General features: G+C 51.1%; 1 protein-coding gene across 15 annotated transcripts in view; it reads left to right on the top strand.

The window, feature by feature from the left end:
* ARHGAP23 (Rho GTPase activating protein 23) overlaps window positions 1-14,023 on the top strand; it is a 95,618-nt gene that overhangs the window by 77,782 nt on the left and 3,813 nt on the right. For 12 of the 15 annotated variants that reach the window (XM_065531443.2, XM_074019441.1, XM_045374900.3 and 9 more), the window contains 3 exons: window positions 3,324-3,365; window positions 3,937-4,033; window positions 6,120-6,151. In XM_065531443.2, the coding sequence (XP_065387515.1) occupies window positions 3,324-3,365; window positions 3,937-4,033; window positions 6,120-6,151 (171 nt within the window). Of the gene's footprint in view, window positions 1-3,323; window positions 3,366-3,936; window positions 4,034-4,455; window positions 4,479-6,119; window positions 6,152-14,023 lie in introns of all 15 variants that reach the window. The other 3 variants (XM_065531449.2, XM_074019445.1, XM_065531448.2) reach the window with 2 other exon arrangements.

Here is a 14,023-nt window from a genome sequence, read left to right on the forward strand (position 1 = left end):
TTAGCCAGGCAGAGCAGGGAGAAAGGGTATCCCAGGCGGAAAGAACAGCATGTGCAGAAGCAGGGTGGCAGGAACTAGTGTGGATTCCTCTTGAGAGCCGTGGCCACCCGGGCGCTTCCTGTAGACGCCGTGGTTTGCAGAGTACTTCTGGGCATCTTCAAACGCGAGTTAAAGGCTGGCTTCTTTGGGCCGATCCTCAGGCTCCCGCTGGTCAGCCTGTCTCTGGAAGCTGCACTTTTGAATAACGGTAGCTCACATCTATTATACATTAACAATGTGCTACACTCAGTGTTTTCCATACAGTATTTCATCTCAGTCCTCCTCAGGCCTAGAAGGAGGTGCTCACATCATGCCCGTTTTAGAGATAAGTAAATAGACTTACAGAGGGAAAGTCACTTGGCTAAGGTGAACTTGAACCAAGACGACTGACTCCAGAGCTTCCATTTTTCTTTTTCTTTTCCTTTTTTTTTTTTTTTTGAGACAGAGCCTCACTCTGTCGCTCAGGCTAGAGTGCAACGGCGCAGTCTCCACTCACTGCAGCCTCTGGCTCCTGGGCTCAAGTGATCCTCCCACCTCAGCACCCCCAAGTAGCTGGGATTACAGGCGCACGCCACCACACCGGGCTAATTTTTGTATTTTTAGTAGAGCTGGGGTTTCACCATGTTGGCCAGGCTGGTCTTGAACTCCTGACCTCAGCTGATGCACCTGCCTCAGCCTCCCAAAGTGCTGGGACTACAGGTGTGAGCCACTGCGCCCTGCCAGAGCTTGCATTTTTCTTATCTTCCTTCGCTGTCTTCTCTTGTATTTCTTTCTTGTTTCCCTTCTGGCCTTCCTGTGCTGTTTTAGTTAATCACATGTCAGATCTAAGCGATAATAACCGAGGCTCATGGCGCATGCTCAGGCAAGTCCCCTTGTTTCCCCTCTGCTCTCCCCTCCCCCAGGTGCCCACTCTTTGTTTTTTTTTTTTTTTTGAGACGGAGTCTCACTCTGTTGCCCAGGCTGGAGTGCGGTGGCGCCATCTCGGCTCACTGCAAGCTCCGCCTCCCGGATTCACGCCATTCTCCTGCCTCAGCCGCCTGAGTAGCTGGGACTACAGGCGCCTGCCACCATGCCCGGCTAATTTTTTGTATTTTTAGTAGAGACAGGGTTTCATTGTGTTAGCCAGGATGGTCTTGATCTCCTGACCTCGTGATCCGCCGGCCTCGGCCTCCCAAAGTGCTGGGATTACAGGCGTGAGCCACCATGCCCGGCCGGTGCCCACTTTTAATAGGCTAGTATGTGTCCTTCCAGGACGCCTTCCACTTATTGTAAATGCATGGCTATCCTTAATGTATATAATATTCTTTGTGTGTTTTAAGTCTACATAAATGAGATTGTAAATTGCCTATTCTTGTTCTTGCATAGGTGTTGAGGCGGGTAAAGGGTAATTATCTTAATTTTTTATTTTTGAGATGGAGTTTCACTCTTGTTGCCCAGCCTGGAGTGCAGTGGTGCAACCTCAGCTCACTGCAACCTCTGCCTCCCTGGTTCAAGCGATTACCCCGCCTCACCCTCCTGAGTAGCTGGTATTACAGGGGCGCACAACCATGCCCGGCTACTTTTTGTATTTTTAGTAGTGATGGGGTTTCACCATGTTGGCCAGGCTGGTCTCAAACTCCTGACTTCAGGTGATCTGCCCGCCTCGGCCTCCCAAAGTGCTGGGATTACAGGCGTGAGTCACTGCACCCAGCCTGTCACTGTCAATTTCTAATGCTTATCAGTTTCTGTGTCTTCCTTCCACCACATCTAAAAGCCAAAAGTGGTGGGGTGTAGTGGCTCACGCTTGTAATCACAAAATCTACAATTTTTTTTTTTTTTTAATTAGCTGTGCAAGGTGGCACATGCCTGTAGTCCCAGCTATTCAGGAGGCTGAGGTGGGAGAATCTCTTGAGCCCAGGAGTTCAAGGGTACAGTGAGCTAGGATCATGTCACACCATTCCAGCCTGGATAACAGCGAGAGACCCTGTCTCAAAAGTAAACAAATAAATAAAGTAAAAGCCAAAAGTGTCTTAGTTATTTCTTGGGGCTTGCCGAAGTTCATCTCTTTACTTGCTCAAGTATTCAGTTAAGAGAGTCTTTGTGTAGTAAACTTCCTGATGTCTCAGGATACCTTTATTTCAAGGCCAGGTGCGGTGGCTCCAGAAAGCAGGAGGTTCACTTAAGTGGTGATTAAAACAATCTGTGGTACGCCTGTAATCCCAGCACTTTGGGAGGTGGAGGTGGGCGGGTCATTTGAGGTCAGGAGTTGAGACCAGCCTGGCCAACATGATGAAACCCCATCTCTACTAAAAATACAAAAATTATCCAGGTGTGGTGGCGTGTACCTGTAATCCCAGCTCCTCAGGAGGCTGAAGCCAGAGGATCGCTTGAACACAGGAGGCAGAGGTTGCAGTGAACCAAGATTGACCACTGCACTCCAGCCTGGGTTGCAGAGTGAGATTCTGTTAAAAAACAAAAACAAAAAAAGAATAGCTTTATTTTAGACTCAAATTTAAATGAGAATTTAGCAGGGTATAAAATTCTAGGTTCCTTCAACACATCGAAACTTACTTTCTTGTCTTCTTGTGTCTTGCTGCTGAAAGTTCCAAGTACCTGTGATACGTGTTCATTTATAAGCAATCTGGCTTTTTTTTTTTTCCAGAAAACTTAGAATTTTATCTTCAAGATTCTCAAATTTTACAAAATATATTAAAGTGTGGGGATCTTTATTTTCTCTCTTGTTTGGCCTTTATGAGAAAGCTCTCGCCTCCTGCCCCTCAGGAAAACTCCAGCACCTTTCTCCTAGCATTTTCCTTTTCTGGGCTGGGTATGTGACACCACTGTTGTCAGTGTGGCACCCATGGGTGGCAGGTGGCATGGGGCATGCTTGGCTGTTACAGCCATGGACCTGGCCAACACTAAGAGCACCGGTGCCTCCCTGCCCCCTGGCTCGCTGTGAGGAGTGTACCACAGGGGTGTGCCCAGGACAGTGTTCAGAGAAAAGTAAAAGTGAAGCTCTCCCTGAGCCTATCTCCGGTCTGAGGTCGCCCTTCCCACTCCCGGCCGTGTTTCCTCCCACACTGGGGTCCCACCTTTTCTCTCCCCTAGGGTTTTTTACAGTCTGTGGAGTCAGGTTTTAGGGTCCGTCAAGCTCCCTCTGAGCCCACTTTTGCAGCCCCGCCAGCCTGGGGTTTGTGGAGAGAGAGGCGCCCCTTGCCGCCTGAGCGGGTCCTCTGGAAGGAGCAGGTGGAGGAGACTCTTCTTTCCCACGCTGATTTCATCCCTTCCTTTTGTCTTCTCTGCAGTCAGACTGGTTCTTCAGTGACGAAGAGGACAAGGGAGAGAGAGTAAGTGATGCGGGCCAGGCTGGTATGGGGGCTGGTCTGGGGTAAGCCCCAGTCCTTGGGGGTGGGGTGGGCAGTGAGACTTAAGCTGGGAAAGGTGCCTGTCCTTGAGGCTTCCCCAGTCTGATGGAGCAAACACAGACCCACTCCTCAGGAGCCCGTAGTCTGATAGAGAGGCACAAAGCTTGCCTTCAGGAGTCCCCAGTCTAACTGGGGGAGATGCAGACCTTGCTCAGAGGGAACCCAGTTCAGGAATAAAGTCAGTTCCGCCCTCCAGGCTACTGGGAAGGACATAGGTTGGAGGAGTTCTAGTCTGGTGTGGGAGACACAGCTCCTGCCCCCAGCTGAAGGGGCCACTCTGGCCTTCATGGTTCCGAGGTATTGAGGAAGGTGCAGAACTATCTAATAGGGGACATATAGGAATCATCCTCGGCTGATGAGGGAGACGGTCCCTGCCCCAGTGAGCCCAGTCTGATGGAGGAGACACGGGCTCCGTCATCAGGACACCCCCCTCTGGGGGGTCGGCAGCGCAGCATCCGAGGGCATGCCAGCTGACCCCTCCTCCTGTTCGCAGACCCCTGTGGGCGACAAGGAGCCTCAGGCAGTGCCCAACATTGAGTACCTCCTGCCCAACATTGGCAGGACAGTGCCCCCTGGCGACCCGGGGTCAGGTGAGCGCAGGGGCCTGGGAGTGGGGAGGTGGGAGGGTGGACACTACATTCCTGCGGGCCCCAGATGCCTGGCCAGATGCCCAGCTTCCCTGCGCCACCCCAGCGGCCCCCCCGCCCCGCCAGCCACCATGGAGATGGAGCTGTTGGGGGCCTTCTCCCTCCCTGGGGAAGTCCAGCTCGCCCCGTGCCCGCCTCCTGTCTGCGCAGCTGCCCCGCCCCGGGCAGGGTCGGAGCTTTGTTCACCCTCTCTCACTGGTTTCTTTCCTCAGCCTTTAATTTCTCACGGGCTGGCTGTGTCCTTCTGGGCATGTTCCTCTTTTTAATTTTTCTTCCTTTTCTCCTCGCACCCCCGCCTCTCCCTCCTCCTCTCCCCGTGCTCTCCTCCCACCCCTTCCTCTTCTCCTCCCCGTCCCCTCCTCCAGCGGACCTGTTGGAGATTTAAAGGGTACAGTGCGGTGTTGCGGCCTCGGTCACTAACAGTGGCGGGTGATTATAAGAAGGCTGGGTGGGCACAGAGGCAGGCAGAATGTCCCAGGCTGTGAGGAGCCCACGCTGACATGCCAGTTACCCCTGCTTGTTATCAACTTACCCCAGCAGTCCACGCCCCTCCCATCCTAAAGCGCCTTCTCAGGAGGAAGGAGGCACTCACTGGGCCCAGGGCCCTCCCCGTTGCCTGGACGCCTGGGCATCGGATTGCTGCCCTCCTGCAGTGCCACAGACGCTGCGGCCTCTCTGTGCCAAGTGTCACCACTGCTGGTCATCCGGGTTGGGGACCCAGGCTCTCTGGAGACCAGCGATGCCACGCCCAGAAGCTTCTCTTTATCTGTAACTCCTGCCTCAGTCACCCCAATGGGCCGCCTCTTCCTGCTTAAGAAACCGGGGCCCTAAGTCATGTTTGCAAGGCCTGCGGCCCTCTCGTGGCAGAGAACAGATGATTTACGTCCTCAGAGACAGATGAGGGCCACTCCCTTTGTGGCTGCAGCCACTGACTCCTCCCCCTGCCATGGTTGTCCCTCCCTTTAGTTTTAGCATTTCTGTTGTCACTGACAGAGGCACACAGGAGCTCCCTAGTCACCAGGGGCAGGCTCAGGAGGGGGCAGGAGACATGGGGACGGGACGGCAGAGAGGGGCCCTGTGTCTCTTCTAATCACCCGCCACCCCCCGTGCCCTGTGTGTCGTGTGTGGTCCTCCATCTTGCTTTTCTCACCTTGTGCAGGGGGAGGGGTCTGGAGAGGGGGCGTCTAACTTGCCTGCCAGAGAGTGTGGATTAACCGCACCTGCCCACTACCCTGTGGGACCCCGGGAGGCCCTTGGACCAGTCTGCTCCCTCTCTAGCCTTGGAGAGGACCTGCCAGGACATGTTTCTGGTTCCTTCTCCACCCCAGTGATATTAAGGGAGTGGGACCCAAGTCCCATAGAAACCATGCTTTTAGTCTGCTTCGTAACTCTGGTTGTAACTGGGGACCCTGCCCATGAGGGCAGGGTGACCCCAGGTCCGGAGGTGGAACCTATCAAGGCCCTAATCACCAGCCCACTCCACCTCCTGCATCCCACCCACTTCATTTCTGCCCTTTTATCCATTATTCACGTGGTCCCTCTTCTTTCTCATGTGCTTGGGGGTGGATGTAGGGCACCCACCTCTCCGTGCACTGTGTGGTCTCCATTTCTCCAGAGCACCTGTGATTTGCTGTGTTTCACTGTGGTGGTTTCCATGGACTGCATCTGATATTTGGCATTTTCTCTCCAGTGCTTCAGAGTAACAGGGACGGGAGGGGAAGGGAAGAGGAACCAGGCTCAAAGACAATGCCCCCTTGCCCTTAGCCATCAGTAAATGAGGGGCCAGTGGCTGGCAGCCTGATGTCACTTCCTGCCTCTAGAGGAAGTGGCAATTAACATTTTCTGCTCCATCCCTCTCCCATAGAAAATGACATCAGAGGTCCACCATACTCCTAGGGCCTGGGGAGATCTTATGTTTCAGAATTCCCTGGTTTCTGAAGCCTTTGAGGAGAGGGAATTGTGTGCATAAGACTCAGCTTTCTTTTTCCCTGATGCAACTTTCATTTTTTTTTCTGTCTTTCACCAACAGATTCTACCACCTGTAGTTCAGCCAAGTCCAAGGTACGTGTGAAGGCAATTCTGAAGGCTTGATCCCTGTACAAGCCAGCCCACTTTGGTTTTTGTTCAAGGGAATTGATGGAATGGCAATTGGACCATGGGGAAAGTTGATGGTCCCTGGGAGGGAAGGCGGGAGGTACTGAGTGCCAAGCTGCTTACCTTGGCAGTGTTTGGTGAGGCATCTGCTGTAGTAGAAGGACCTGGCCTGGGAGTTACGTGCCTAGGAGGCAATGTGGCTCAGTGGTTAGAAGCACAGACTCTGGAGTCAGACAGTCCTGGGTTTGAGTTCTGGCTCCACCATTTAGTAGTTTGGGACACTGGGCAAGTTACTTAACCACTTTCTGATCCTCAGCTTCCTCATCTGTAAAATGGGGATATCAGTAAATCTGTGGGGTGCTATAATAAATAAAACAGATATCCTTTAAGGTCTTTGGAGAGCCTAAAGCAAGCAGAAGGAAATAAAGAGAGGAGCAGAAATCCATGACATTGAAAACAGTTGGAAAAAAGCAATGAAACCAAAAGCTGGTTCTTTGAAAAAAAATGAAATCGATAAACCTCTAGCCAGACTGACAGAATAAAAAGAAAGATGGCACAGATTATCAATATCAGGAATGAAAGAGGGACATCACTACAGACCCCTAAGTTATTTATTTTTTTTTGAGATGGAGTCTCGCTCTGTCACCCAGGCTGGAGTGTAGTGGCACCATCTTGGCTCACTGCAAGCTCCACCTCCCTGGTTCACACCATTCTCCTGCCTCAGCCTCCCGAGTAGCTGGGACTACAGGCGCGCACCATCATGTCCGGCTAATTTTTTGTATTTTTAGTAGAGACGGGATTTCACCAGGTTAGCCAAGATGGTCTCGATCTCCTGACCTCATGATCTGCCCGCCTCGGCCTCCTGAAGTGCTGGGATTACAGGCGTGAGCCACCACGCCCGGCTACAGACCTCTACATTATTGAATTTATGGGCATAAAGTTGCCCATAAATTGAATAACTTAGATGAAATAGACCAATTCTTTGAAAGATTCAGACTGCCAAAACTCACTTAAGAAAAAAATAGATAACCTGAATAGTCCTATACCTCCTAAGGAAATTGAATATGTAATTTAAAACTCCCCAACAATGAAAACTTCAGGACCAGATGGTTTCACTGTTAAATTCTACCAAATATTTAAGGAATTTTTAAAATTTTTAAACAATTTAATAATTTTAAAATATTCTGAATAGAAAATAGTATAATTTTAAATATTGATATATTTAAATAGTTATTTAAATAATTGAATTATTTAAATATTATTTAAACAGTTATTTAAGAAATAATACCAATTCTCCACTATCTCTTTTGGAAGATAAAAGAGGGTGCCTGGGCACCGTGGTTCACGCCTGTAATCCCAGTACTTTGGGAGGCTGAGGCCGGATCTTGAGATCAAGAGTTAAAGACCAGCCTGGCCAACATGGTAAAACCCCGTCTCTACTAAAAATACAAAAAAAATTAGCTGGGCGTGGTGGCATGCACCTGTAATCCCAGCTACTCAGGAGGCTGAGGCGCGATAATTGCTCGAACCTGGGAAGAGGAGGTTGCAGTGAGCCGAGATCATGCCACCACACTCCAGCCTGGGCGACAGAGCGAGACACCGTCTCAAAAAAAGAAAGGAAAATAGAAGAGGAAGAAACACTTTCCAACTCATTTATGAGGCCAGCATTACCCTGATACCAAAACCTGACAATGCTTTTGAAAAAGATAGGGCTAATACGTCTACTCTATATCAGTACTGTGCTGGGTACTGAAAATATAAATAATGAGCCAAACAGATAGGTTCCTGCCCTCACGAAGCTTATCTTCTAGTGAGAGACAGACACTAAGCTAATGAACAAATAGACTATCTGTCTGGCAGGTTTGGAGGCACAGTGGAGGCGGAAACCAGATGGAATGAGCTAATAAACTGAGGGAGGGAAGAGAGCATGCATAGACCACTCTTGTGAGAAGTCCAACTGTGAAGAGATGTTTACAGAACAAAAATGGGAAAATATGTGGCTTGAGGGAAGCTTTCATTAAACGATGAAAGTAGCCAGGCATAGTGGCTCACACCTGTAATCCCAACACATTTGGAGGCCGAGGCAGGAGGATCCCTTGAGCCCAGGAGTCCGAGACCAGCCTGGACAACATAGTGAGACCTCAACTCTACAAAAAATGCAAAAATTAACCAGGCATGGTAGGGCATGCCTGTAGTCCCAGTTACCTGGGAGGCTGAAGCAGGAGGATCATGTCAGCCTAGGAGGAGGTTGAGGCTGCAGTGATGAGCCATGATCATGCCACTGCACTCCAGCCTGGGCAACAGAGCAAGACCCTGTCTCAAAAACAAACAAACAAAAAAAGATGAAAGCACATATTTACTTGCCAATGGGAATGATTCAGGTGAGAGAGAGAGACAGAGAGAGAGAAGAAGAGCTGGACCCAGAGCCCATGAAGCAGCAGCAGCCTGTGCTCCTAGCAGATGCATCCCCGGGTGTAGTAGGAAGAGAGGGAGGTGGCAGGGGGCACACTAGCAGGCAGTGTTGGCAGCAGGTCGTTGGGGTCACCCCCAGCTGATGGCTCTTTCCTCAGCGAAGTGGAAGGTGAGGACCTCTGCTAGGCGTGAAGGTGTCACGGAAAGTCTGAGCAGAGTGAAGGAAGTCTGAGACAGGTCCCATGAAGCAAGGCACATTTCCTGAAGGGGCTGAGGAGGTGCGGCCCCTTCTCAAGAGCCAGCACTTTGCCCAGCAGTCATGCCCCGCCCCTTTGGGCCTGGCTTCTCCATACTCCCCGGAGAGCCCCTTCTGAGCCCCTTCTGGCCAAAAGATGTCCTCATTTGCTTCCTGTGACCCCACCCTGTCTCCAGTGGTCTCAACACTGACCTCCCCAGAGCTCACAAGCCACCGCCTCCTTGAAGCCACCTGGCTTGAAATTCCTTCCTCCGGAGACGCTAGCAGTTACTGCTTCCCAGTCTGGGCCTGCCTGACTCCTGCATTAGCCTGGGAACTCCTGCAGGAGGCCTTCTTCTCAATCATAGGGCCTTGAACAATAGAACGTGCTTTTCAGAGAGTACTTCTTTACTGTAAACTGACTCGGAGACTTCACTGTGACCTAGTGAGTTCATCACAATCACTAGTGTGAGATGAAAGAGGAGGGAGTGCACATTTACTGAGCACCTACTAGGTGCCAGCCAGTATGCAGAGAACTTTTCACAAACATCAGTTTCATTTCATTTTTACGAAAGACCCTTGAGCTTTGTACCATCCCCATTTTACAGATGGGGAAGCCAAGGCTCACAGAACTTAAGTAACTAGAAGTTTGGGCATATTCTTGGGCCTCAGGGAGGGGAGCTGGTTAGGTGGCCTCCTTCCTTGGTGGTGCTCTGGCGTCTGAGTTCTAATCCTCTGCTCTCAGGCTCTGAGTGTTTCTTGATTTTCTGGCACAGGGACTGGCTCTGTCCTGAGCCTGAGCTGAGACCAGCCGGCCAAGCCTCTAAGAAATGAAGGCACGGACCAGGCTGCCGGCCTATTAAGTACAGCGATAGGAATAACTGTTGCAGGACAGGGACATTCAGTTGTGTATGCCGCAGTGGTCTCAGTCTCATCTACTGGGGAGACCAGGAATCGGAGTCAGGGAAGCAGGAGGCACCAGGCATCTGAGAGCCTGCAGCCTCCTGTCCCGGCTGTAGGGAAGGGGCTGCCTCTGGCACCAGGGCCTGGCTTCCCGCCGGGCTGTGAGCTCTGCGGGTGGGCACGAACCCTGCAAGTGCTGGACTCTCACGACTGCCAGCCTCTGTGTCTTTTGCCTGACTCTAAAACCCAGGTCAGTGATGGTCAAACTGTGTTCCCTGGAGCCACCATGGGGTCATGACCACCAACAGGTGTATGAGGGGACCAAGCGTGCAGGGATCGAAGCTCCCACGGCCTCCATCTGAGCCACTCTTGGTTCTGTCTCACATCGTTGGGTTTCTAGGGAGGATTCGATTTAGGGTGCTCCCAAGCTCATCAAAAACCATTGTTCTAGATGTGACAGCCCTGTCTCTAGACTCTCCCGGCTGTGTCCAGGACACCCAGGCGGTGTCGGTGCCCCAAGTTACAGCCACATCTGATCCTGCCTCCCTGTGTGGATGGTTTAGGCTATCCTGGGTAGGAGTGTGGGCAGGCACACCTGGCAGTCTCCCAGCTCCATGGCGGGTGGAGTGGAGCTGTTCAGTACTCAGAAGGCTCCCTTATCATCTTTTTTTTTTTTTTTTTTGAGACAGGTCTTGGTCTGTCACCCAGGCTGGAATGCAGTGGCCCGAACACAGCTCACTGCAGCCTCTAACTCCTGTGTTCAAGTGCTCCTCCTGCCTCAACTTCCTTAGTAGCTGGGACTACAGGCACACACCACCACTCCTGCCTAATTTTTTTGTATTTTTTGTGGAAATGGGGTCTTGCTTCTTTGCACAGGCTGTTCTTGAATTCCTGGCTTCAATGGATCCTCCTGCCTCGGCCTCCCAAAGTGCTGAGACTACAGGCATGAGCCACTGCACACCACTCTCCTTATCATCTTAATTCCAAGTTCTTGGGGAAGGGGACCACTTTTGTCTTCTCTGGTGGTCCCTTGCCTACTGCTTAGCTTTCTTTACGGCCTGCAATAACCCCTGAGCATCCTACTGTACAGGGAGAAGTCTAGCTCCTGACCAGGCTCAGTCTGATTTCCCTGGCCCTGCCTTATTCAAGTTCCTCAAATTCCTTGACCCCAACCCTTGCTCCATAAGAAACCTCTCCATGACCCTGACCCTGAGGGGGAATTGACCGTGAACATTTTTGCATTGACAACAGATACTGGAATGCAGGGATTCCCCATCTACTTCAGGCCCCTTCAAGAATCAGAGGAGGCCAAGCATGGTGGCTCATGCCTGTAATCCCAGCACTTTGGGAGGCCAGGGTGGGGAGATCACTTGAGGTCAGGAATTCGAGACCAGTCCGGCCAACATGGCGAAACACCATCTCTACTAAAAATACAAAATTAGCTGGGGGTGGTGTTGCACGCCTGTAATCCCAGCTACTCGGAAGGCTGAGGCAGGAGAATCGCTTGAACTGGGGAGGCAGAAGTTGCAGTGAGCCAAGATTGCACCATTGCACTCCCAGCCTGGGCAATAGAGCGAGACTCTGTCTCAAAAAAAAAAAAAAAAAGAAAAAAGAAAAAAGAAAAGAGGGAAGTTATGCACTCTTGCTCCAGAAAGACACCTATCTATACAAATCCTGTGGCAAGTTCAAGTTTATGGACCCCCAAAGCCTACCCAGGGACTCCAGCTAAGAGCGCCTTCTCCAGAGTATTCCTGCTGGTAATTAGCTTGTTTGGCAGAAGGTGGCAGTCCAGTCATCATCAATAATGCCTTTGGTCATCGCTGATTCCTAAGTTTAAAGTATTCAACAATATGAGTAGTTACAATTTATTGAGCATTTGCTGTGTTACTGTGCTCAGAATTTAATCCTCACAAATGCCCTGAGTTAGAGACAGAATTGTCCTTATTTTGCAGTTGAGGAAACAGAGGCCAGAGGTGCTTCTGTAACTTGCCCCAGGTCTCACAACCAGCAAGTCGCCTGCTCCAGAGCCTCTATCTCTGAGACAGAACCTGTTAGGAGATGAGGCCTGCCCTGGGTGACCCTGCCCGGCTGTGAGATCAGAGCTTGAGGGCAGGGTGGGTATAAAGTCAGCTCAGGCCGCTGTAACAAAATGCCATAGCTAGGTGCCTCAGACAACAGAAATTGATTTTTCTCAGAGCTCTACAGGTTAGAAGTCCAAGATCACGGTGCCAGTGTGGCTCATTTCTGGTGAGGGTTCCCTGCCTGTCTTGTCTTGTAGACGGTAGATGGCCACCTTCTCACACTGTGTCCTTACAAGGCAAGGCAGAGAGAAGAGAGCGCGAGTGACTGAGAGAGCCCAAGCCCTCTGGTGTCCCTTCTAATAAGGGCACCAATCCCATCAAAAGGTCCCACCTTCACCTAAACCTAATTATCTCCCAAAGGCTCCACCTCCAAACTGGGGTTAGGGCTTCCACATGTGAGTTTGGGAGGTACACAATTTAGTCCATAGCAGTGAGTGAAAGCAGTTGATGACTGGCTGGTGGAACTGGGCTCATTTCTGTCTGGGTCTCTGAGCACTGCACTGGCCAGGTTTGTAAGTCCACTCCACAGCCATGTGCCTGACACCTGGCAGATGCCTGGTGTGTGCCAAATGAATACACTGGACAAAAGAAAAAATGTTGTGGGTGCGGTGGCTGATGCCTGTAATCCCAGCACTTTGGAAAGCCAAGGTGGGAGGATCACTTGAGGTCAGGAGTTTAAGACCAGCCTGGCCAACATAGTGAAACCCCATCTCTACTAAAAATACAAAAATTAGCCAGGTGTGGTGGTGCGTGCCTGTAATCCCAGCTACTTGAGAGGCTGAGTGATGAGAATTGCTTGAACCTGGGAAGCAGAGGTTGCAGTGAACCGAGATTGCGCCACCTGCACTCCAGCCTGGGTGACAGAGGGAGACTCTGTCTCAAAATAATAATAACAATAATAATAATAATAATGCTCTAGCCTGGTGCAAGGGTACCCTGTAAGCTCTGCATGGAGCCCCTGCCAGCGCATGCACACCTCTGTTGACAGGCACCACCATCATAAGATTGCTGTGACAGGGAGAAAGTTCATTATAGTGACCTACATCAGGTCCTTGTCACTTCCTTCCATTGCTCCTGCTGGCCCCCTGCTTTCCTGCAGTATATCCTGGATTAACTCCCTGCTCTCTCTGTGAATCTGCTGACCTCTGCATTCCTTGGAAGAGAACTCAGTCTGACCTTGTTGCTTCTGGAACCAGCTGGGATGAGACGGTAGTTTGATCAGATGATCCTAGCGGCCTCAAGTCTCTCAGAGAGCACTGGCCAGGAAAGAAAGCAGTATTGGCCACCATATGCCCTAGGCTAATCCTAGCAGTGCAACCACATTGCACAACTCCAGGGGGTGCCTTCTGGAGTTGTGCATTGTGGGCAACCATGGCCCAGGAGCCACATGCCTGTGACTCCTGAGTCCCTGACATGCTCTGGTTTTCTCAGAACTAATTAATGTGAGAGAGAGGACAGTGGCTGCAGTGGTCACAAGAGGCATCTGGGTCTCCATTCATTATTACACCATGGCTGAAACAAGAGGTGGTCTGTGAGGAGGAGCTGAAGGACAGCATGACCTTGTCATGTCATTCCAGCCCAAGATAGGAACCAGTCCCAGCATCTGCTTCTACAAGACTTCCTGTGTTAAGGGTACTCCACTCACCAATTGTTAGTTCATTTAATGTTTATTAAACACCTGTTATGTGCCACGCAGAAACAACCAAGTCACTGCCTTTGCTCTCAAGGAGCTCAGAGTTCAATGAGGCTGATGTGAGAAGAGCGAGGAGCACAGTGAGACGACAGGAACATAGAGAAGTGATCTCCCATCTCAGGCAAAGGGAGGGCTGGGAGGTTGCTGTACAGAGGAAGCCATGTTTGAGCTGGGCCTTGTAGGGTGAGTAGGAGCTCATGCAGCAAATAGGGCAAGGGGACATTAAGGGCTGGCAGCAATGTAACAGTGTAGGTCACATCAAAGGAAGGGTTGGTAGTGCTATATTTCCACGTGACGGCTGTGTTGGGGTTGGGGGCAGGGCAGGGCAGTGGGCTGCGAAAGTTGGGGCTAGGTTGTGAAGAGCCCCATGTGCTGAACTGGGGAACGTGTGCGTTATCCTGGTGGGTGCTGGGGCATGCAAGCTTCTGAGCAAAGCTGGGTGAGGATCAGATTCGTGCTTCAGAATGGTGGCTCTGGAGGGGGGACCTGGGCTGGGGCAAGGGTGGAGGCGGGGA

The sequence above is a fragment of the Macaca fascicularis genome, chromosome 16, assembly GCF_037993035.2.
Source record: "Macaca fascicularis isolate 582-1 chromosome 16, T2T-MFA8v1.1".
NCBI classification, from domain to species: domain Eukaryota; kingdom Metazoa; phylum Chordata; class Mammalia; order Primates; family Cercopithecidae; genus Macaca; species Macaca fascicularis.